This window comes from Echinops telfairi, unplaced genomic scaffold (genome assembly GCF_000313985.2).
Source record: "Echinops telfairi isolate 266 unplaced genomic scaffold, ASM31398v2 ScPeMD7_2291;HRSCAF=2852, whole genome shotgun sequence".
NCBI lineage: Eukaryota > Metazoa > Chordata > Mammalia > Afrosoricida > Tenrecidae > Echinops > Echinops telfairi.
The window spans coordinates 11,054,653-11,063,447 of NW_022106189.1; the positions used below are offsets into that span (position 1 = coordinate 11,054,653).

General features: G+C 40.9%; 1 protein-coding gene across 1 annotated transcript in view; it reads left to right on the forward strand.

Annotated features, from left to right (window-relative positions):
* Positions 1 to 8,795, forward strand: part of CUNH16orf78 (chromosome unknown C16orf78 homolog) — a 38,558-nt gene that overhangs the window by 7,494 nt on the left and 22,269 nt on the right. Inside the window, exons 2-3 of the mRNA XM_045293562.1 lie at positions 4,018 to 4,116; positions 7,835 to 7,973. Of these exons, the coding sequence (XP_045149497.1) occupies positions 4,018 to 4,116; positions 7,835 to 7,973 (238 nt within the window). The remainder of the gene's footprint in view (positions 1 to 4,017; positions 4,117 to 7,834; positions 7,974 to 8,795) is intronic.

Below are 8,795 nucleotides of genomic sequence, written 5' to 3' on the forward strand. Positions count from 1 at the left end.
AATTTATAAATTATCAAGGGCTCAAGTGGGAGGGGACAGCAGGGAGGGAGGGGGGAAATGAGAACCTGATGCCGGGGGCTTAGGTGGAGAGGAAATGTTTGGAGAATGATGAGAGCAATGAATGTACAAATGTGCTTTACACAATTGATATGTGTATGGATTGTGATACGAGTTGTATGAGCCCCTAATAAAATAATTTTTTTTAATTGGTCGAAATCCAACACTTCAAAATGTAGCATATGCTTACAAATGAATGCTACTGAAGGAAGAAGACGAAACCACACTGAGGGCATTGGAGAAAAAAGCGGCTCCAGGAATTGATGAAATACCTACTAATTGAAATGTTTCAACAAATGGATGCAGCACGGAGTTACTCACTCATCTATGAAAGAGTTTTGGAAGACATATAGTTACCTGGCTAGTCACCTGAACAATAACCATATTTATGTATTTTCCAAAGAATGGTGATACAACAAAATAAGGAAATTATCAGACGATCAAGTAAAACTTTGTAAAGATAAGTATAAAAGAGTTGTAGCAGTATTATCAACAGAGAACAATTCGAAATCTAAGCTGAATTCATAAGCTGTGGAATGAGGACACTCATGGTTAATGCGAGATGGGTCTTGACTGAAAACAGTACTAGAGAGCTGTTTACCTTGTTTTACTGATTATGCAAAGACTGTGGGTCACAAAATTTATGGATAACGTTGTGAAGAATGGAAATTACAGAACATTCCGTTGTCCTCAGGCATAATCTGTAAATAGACCTAAAGGCAGTCATTTGAGGGGAAAAAAACAAGCAAGGACTACTGTGTGGGTTAAAAAAGCAGGAAATGTGCTGTATTCCTTCAGCACACTTATTCAATCTGCATGCTGAGCAAAAACTCTGAGAAATCAGATGCTATGAAGCACATGGCATCAGTGTTGGAGGAAGACTCACTAACAACCTGCAATATGCAGGTAACAGATCCTCGCTTGCTGACATTGAGTAGGATTTGAGGCATTTACTGATGAAGATCAAAGACTACAACCAACCTTCAGGATGGATTACACTTTAGCATAAAGAAAGCAAAAATCTTCACAACTCGACCAAGTGTCAACATCATTATAAACAGGGAAAAGAATAACATTGTCAAGGATTTTGTTTTACTTGGATCCACATCAACACCCATGCAAGCAGTAGTCAATAAATCAAACGACATATTGCATTGAACAAATCTGCTGTAAAAGACATTTTAAAGATGTTAAAAAAGCAAATATGTCACTTTGAGCATGAAGGTGCACCTGACACAAGCCATGGTAATTTTAATCTCACATGCATGTGAAAGCTGCAGAATGGATAGTGAAGACCACAGCAAGCTAATGCAGTTGAATTATGGTCCTGGCAAAGAATATAGAATATGCCATGGACTTCCAGAAGATCAAACAAATCTGACTTAAAGGAAATACAACCAGGATTCTCCTTAGAAGCAAAGATAGCAAGATTTCAGCTCATGTACTATGGATATGTTATCAAGAAAGTCCTGGAGAAGGACATCATGCTTGGTAAAGTAGATGATCAGCAAAGAAGAGGAAGCCCACAATGTGACGAATTGATTGTGACTGAAACAATGGGATCACACATAATAATTCTGAAGATGCAGCAGGGCTAGGCAGTGTTTCATCATGATGCATGTAGGCTTGCTGCAAGTCAGAACCAACTCAGGAGCAACACACACACACACACAGAGTAAGTGCTATACTATACAATTGTATAACAACAATAATAAAAAGCAAAAGATGAGTGAGTGGTCACATAGGTAGATATGTATGGTAATTGGGTATGGGAAGGCTTATTGGAGTGCAAGCACATGCATTTAGATGTATATTTGTGATAATATATATCATGCTGGTTGCAATTCATACATGTATACAATAAAGCACAGAGAACACAATTATGAAGTCTACCTACACATGTCCAAATACCTCATGGTGTTGATTTATGGAGTTCAAAAGCTAAGACTCATGGGACAACTAAGTTAATTGGCATAACTTCATTCATAAAGATAATGCTTTACATCCTACCTTGGTGAGTAGTGTCTTGGGTCTTAACAGTTTTGAAGGGGCCATCTGAGATACAAATGCGGATTTCTTTATCTGGAGCAAAGGAGAGTGGAGGAAACCAAAACACAAGACTTTCTAGCCTGAGAACAGAACAACAAAGTGGTGGTCACCTGCCACTTAGGGCCGTTCTGACCAGGGATGTAACAGAAGGTCAAGTAAGAATGGGAGAAAAATGTAGAATAAGACTCAAATTTATAAAAGAAATAGAGACGAAAGGAACTTTTACTGCTATCAAATTAAAGGGGTGTCTTAGGGCGACGGTCCTTGGGGTTCCTCTAGTTCCTAGATACCCTCTTTAACCTGGAACTGAAGCCACTCCTAGAAGGTACCTTTCAGGCAAATAATAGATTGGCCTATAAAATAAGCAACAATACCTGTGAGCTCTGTGTTCCTCTAAACAAGCAACTATGCAAGACCAAATAGTAAACACAAAAGCAAAGACGAGATGACAAAGACGGAACTGATTGAAATGGGGCAGGGAGTGGAATAGTAAAAGTGCTAACGCATTATTGGGATTGTAACCAATGTCACAGAATAATCTGTGTATGAATTGCTAAATGAGAAAATAATTTGTCATGTAAATTATCACCTAAAAATATTTTTTTAATGAAGACCTTCCTAAGAGGATGGTGTTTTGGTGGCAAGTCTCAGACAAGTAGATGCTTTATGGAGATGATTGGGGGGAACAGAATTTTCTGCATCCCTCAGGCTACTCCCTGTACCTTCTCTTCCATTTCCTAAATTCAAGTGTAGAAATCCAGCACAACTTAGGCAATATCCAGAAGGCTTGGGCCTTTGTGATCCATTTGGCAGCAGAGAAAGTCCTAAGATCCACTTGGTCACTGTGTTAGACAGGGTTCTCTAGAGAAACAAAACCAGAATGCTAATAATTTTATATATATTTATACAGATAGATATATAGCATAAGAAATAAACAGTTAATTAAATTATAAAGCAGTACAAATGGCTCAATGCAACTCCCTCCCATGAGACACTTGTGAGACACTGGCAGTCCTTCAAGTCTTGAGGGCCGCTGGGTAGTCCTCTGTAGAGCAATTCAGGCTATCCAGGCACAGGCAGCAAACAGCAAGGCAGGTCACCAACAGTCAGCCAGATGACAGGGTCCAACAGTCCCCAGCTCAAGAGATGTAAATTCCAATGGTGTGGCGAAGCAGGTCTTGAAGGAACCTCAAATGACAGCGACACAGTCCATGGGTTAGGTGTCCCACAGGTAGTGTAGCTTGCAAAGAACAAGCAAGGCAGCCGCACACTGGTCCGATGATCAAAGACCAAGAGTCAAGAAAGGCGAGGCTCGCCGAGCCATTTATGTCTGCGCCCTTCAATTATTCCCTCATATGTTTATCGGCCAGGTTGGCACAATAAACTACTTCAGTCACAAGACTACCAATTTAATTTGCTTGCTTGAAGATTGTTTGTCCTTGTTTGAGGTGAGAGGTTTTACACATTAGCTTCTTTCCAAGTGGGGGATCTACTTAAGTGACTCCCCAGGAAAGGATGACCATTGTGTAGGGGAAGGTGGGGAAATGCTGATCCTTGGAAGTGGCCTCCCTTCTCTCCTATCACAGGCCGTTTGGCAATGGTTTAGAAAGAATTCCCACCAGGCTGGAAAGTGGGACCCTCACATGGAAGGTGGCTGAGTACTAATGATGGATTTGATATGGAAAAAGACGTAGGAGATCTGAGGTGTAGAAGGTCATTCTGGACACCAGAGGCTGATTGGAGGCAGAAGAACGTTGAGAGAGCACGAATCAGAGTGTGGTTGCAGCAGCTAAGGGAGAGAGGGGAGCCCATTCACCAAGAAGTCTTTGCTTTAACTGGTGTTCAGACTGTCCTTGAGGGGGCCTCTGCCCTCCAACCTGTCTACAAATCTCTCTTCCTTTGTCTTTTCAGAAAAGCAAACCAAAGGCTGAGTTTGTCAGCCCTAAAGCAACTGGGACAACAAAAAGAAAATCAAAAGGCATCCTGAAAAAGCCAGGCAGGAACCTCCAGGTGTGTTTCCCGTGCCCACTCTTCACCCACTTGTTATTCGTTCTGGAGCAGACCCTCCCTCCAACTCCCATTTAAGTTTTCCATGTTTAGAAAATGTACTGCTCTTGTCTTCACAGTATCTGGGCACTTTATTATGTATGTTTGATAAGTACATATATAACAAAATACTTGCTGTTTCAATAATCTTCACATGTACATACAGTAGTGTTCAAGAGGAGCCTTGGCAGTGCCACGTGCCTAAGAACTTGGCTGCTAGCTGAAAGGTTCATAATTCAAAGCCATCTGCTGCTCCGCAGGAGGAAGAAGCCATGGCAGACTACATCTGTAAAGACTGCAGCCTTGGGAATCCTCTAGGGAAGTTCTAGGAGTTGGAATCAACTCAGCGGCAGTGGATTTTTTTAAAGGTTCAATCATCACCATGAACTGTTCCTGAATTTTCCCATCACTCTTAACAGAAGTTTTGTGTCCCCTAGATATATGTCTCCATTTCTCCCCTCCCTCCTTTGACCACCCATATCAGGTTTGCACCCTGGAGCAATTGAGCTCAATTAATAACCACACTAAGTGGAACACAGAAAAACAAAAGCTGTTCATTAGGAAGCCAGGCTAATGAAGCATGTATCAGCAACATGCTTATTTGTGTATGTATCAGTGAATGCTTATTTCAGTTTACAAGTAATGTTTATATTATTTTTCTAACAATACCAGTTATACACTACATGTAGGTGGTATCTAGATTTTAGGTACATGACAGTCTGCAAAAATATCATAGGACATGATTAACATAATTTTATAATTCATCATCTTAAATCTAATTATATAATTAATCATCTTGATGTCTACTACAACAATGACTACTTCTTATAAGACTTTATAAGATAACCATGGAAATAGGAAGGTTAAGTTAACTTCAAATAATATCTGAATGGTAATTAACATTCTAAATTCCTTTTCAAGAACCAATGTGCTGAAGGAAGAAGTCCAAATTGCACAGACGATTTTAATGAAAAGCAAGTCCCCAGGAATTGATGGATGACCAATTGAAATGTTTCAGTTTGCTAATGCAGCACTGGAAGCACACTCACTTATTTGTGCCAATAAATTTGGAAGATAGCTGCCTGGCCAACTAACTGGAAGAGATCCATCCATATTTTTACTCATTCCAAAGAAAGGTGACCGAAAAGCAGTACACAAAAATGAGCTCCCAGAAGTTCAAGCTAGATTCAGAAGAGAACGTGGTGTTCCTTATGTCAGATGGATCTTTGCTGAAAGCAAGGAATACCAGGAAGATCTTTACTTTTGTTTTGGTTTTTTGTACGTTATTTTTTGCAGTCTTTATTTTTTTCATAAGTTTTATTGGCACTTTGTCCACATATCATACAATTCAATAGTTAAGCCATATCAAGGAGAGTTGTACAATCTTTACCATAATCAATTGTAGAATATTTTATTTTTTCCAGTACAAGTTGCTATTCATGTCATTTTAAGATTTTGGCAAAAATATACACAACAAAACATTCATTTCAACAACTTCTACATGTATAATTCAAGGCCATCGATAACACTCTTTGTGTTGTACAACCATTATTGTTCTTTCTCTCCAAATTGTTCCACCGTCATTAAAATGAACCCAGTGTCCCCTAAGCAAAACCTTTTCCTCCTCCACCCATGGTAACCAGAGGTTAAGTTTGGTTTCTTTCTTCCTTTTTTTTTTTTAATTCTTTTTATGTATTTATTTATGTTAATAAATCATTTTTTAAACATTTTATTAGGGGCTCATACAACTCTTATCACAATCCATACTTTTGTTTTATTGACTATACTAAGCATTCAACTGTGTGGATTCTAACAAACTGTATTAAAAAGAATGGGAATTGCAGAACACTTGATTGTGTCCATGCAGATCCTGCACATAGACCAAGAGACAGTACCATGAATAGAACAAGGGAATACTACATGGTTTAAATTTTGGAAAGACGTCAGTGTTGTATCATTTCACCATACTTATTCAGTCTTTATGCTGAGCAAATAATCTAAGAAGCTGAACTATATAAATAAGTACATCGTATTAGATATGGAGGAAAACCTATTAATAATCGGCAATATGCAGATGACACTACCTTGCGGAAAGCCAGGAGGACTTAAAATACTTGCTGATGAAAATCGAAGACTACAGCCTTCAGTGTGGACTGCAACTCAATGCACAGAAAGCAAAAGTCCTCCCAGCTCGATAGAGATCATGATGTTGTAACCGTGTCGTCCAGTCAGGTCTGACCGATAGTGACCCTGTGCACAACAGAACAAAACACTGCCTGGTCCTGCACCAGCCTCACAATTGCTCCTCTGCTTGAGCACATAGTTGCAGCCATTCTATCAACTGGTCTCTTGGAGGGCCTTCCTCTTTGTGTTGCCCCGATACGTTACCAAGCATGATGTCCTTTTCCAGGGACTGTCTCTCCTGACAACACGTCCAAAATATGTAAGATGAATTCTCGCCATCTTTGGTGACAAGAGCACTGTGGTTGTACTTCTTCCAAGATAGATTTGTTTGTCCTTGTGGCAGTTCATAGCACAGTCAATAGTCTTCTCCAGGACCACCATTCAAATGCATCAATTCTTCGTCAGTCTTCTTTACTCAGTGCCCCACTTTCACATACCTATGAGGCCATTGAAATTACCAGGAGTGGGGTCAGGTGCATTGTTGGTCCTTAAAGTAACGTCCCACCTTTTCAGCACACTAAAGAGGTCGTGTGCAGCAGATTTGGCAATGCAACACATCTTTTCATCATCTGACTGCTGCTTGGGAATTGGAGCATTGATTGTGTATCCAAGCAAGATGAAAAGTTTTGCAGAATAATTATATAGAACATATGGAGTTCCCGTGTACATCCATTCCCCATACACATACTTTCTTTTTTCTTTTTTTTTTCTATTAACATGTCACATTGCTTTTGTCCATTTTCTACCATTGATGCACCCATATTGATACTTTATAATTAATTATTAACTAAAGCCCTTAGTTAACATTAGGATTCACTCTGTATAGTATAGTTCTTTTTTTTTTTTCGATTTTTTTTTTAATTTAAAGGTCTCAATTCCACTTCTGTCTCACACTACCCCTCAAATGAATCACATCATTCTAGCACCCAGAAAACTTCCCCAGCCCAGTGAGAACTGCATCCCTGGGGGAATTTTGTGCTTCACAAATTCTCTGTCTCATCTTCTCACCTCTCTTCCAGCAAAACTCTCAGGAATGCCATTTCACAGACAAGAAAACCACTCCCAGTGAGCTGCTTCCTAGTCACACAGCTAACAGGGGTAACTCTGAACCTGACTCTGAGGGCGTGTGTTCCCATGAGCGCTCCTCCTGAGAGATGGAGAGAAATCAAAGTGAAGAGCGAGCACCACAGTGCAGACTCTGCTCACTCCTGGTGGGAGTATCTCCTTTGCCTGCCCCTTCAGCAAACCCTTGAAATAGCTCAGTCTAGGAGTCGTGGAGGAGATCCTGGATGGTGCAGTTAACCCATTCAGCTGCTCACCTAAAGGCTTCAGGTTCAAGGCTACCCAGAGGTTCCTCAGAAAAAAAATCTGGTGGTTTGCTTTCAAAAATTCAGCCTTTGAAAACCCTATGAATCTGAGTCATCTCCATGGTAACGAGTTGCTTAAAGGTGGGAGAAACCAAACCAGATCCACCTCTGCAGGTCATATTTTCTCTCAGCTCTCCCCCAAGGTCTCACAGAAAAGCCCCAGGAAAGAAGATGCTGTCATGTACCGAAGACTCTATGGAATGGAGCAAAAAGGAAAACGCCTCAGTATGGTTCCAGGCAGCTACGTCAAGGCCTCCCCCAAGAAATCTGGTAAGGGAAATGCCTACGCCCCCACCCCCACCCCGACACCAGGATCACCCTCCAGAGCAGCCTTCCTATTGGAACAAAGTCCACTAGCTCCTAGGGAAGCAGCAGCACATTACTCAGTCATGGGCACTGGAATCAAATTCCCGCTTGTGGTGGGTGGCTTTTTAGGAATCACACCAGGAGATGATGGGTGCACTTGGACTGCCTGCCAAGATTTAACTAACACCTGGGGCCAGCATGAGTTGTTCCTGCTCCTGAAACCATTCCGGGTCGCATTCTGAATTCTCTGAATTATTCTAATTAATTTGATCTGTGACTAAATCAATTACAGTAGGTCATTGAGCCTATTAGACTGAAGTCGGTCAAAGATTGCTCATATATAGGAAAGAACAGGCTTAGGTTGTGCCAAATCCCAGGTTCCTAAAGCTCCCAGGTCTAAATGCTGCCTTGTCCACTCTGTAACAATGTAGGATAACCCTAGACTCTGGAGCTCAGTTTTCTCATCTCTAAAATGGGGCAGTGACATCCTCTGCTTCACAGAGTAGTAGGGAGGACTTTAGAGATAGAGCACGTGAAAGACTTAACACAGTGCCTGACACACAGTAGGTGGTCCACTAATACTAAAAAGTGGCTACTTACAGTCAACTCTTTGCGAACACCCTCTGCTGGGCTGTCCCATGATGTTCGAAAATCAGATACACAATTATTATTGTGCCTAGCCTTTTGCAGGATTTTTGCTGATGTTAGGGGCTGTTGAAGCCATTCCAACTCATAGTGACCCCAGGTACAACACAAGGAAACACTCAACAGTCCTGCACCCCCCCC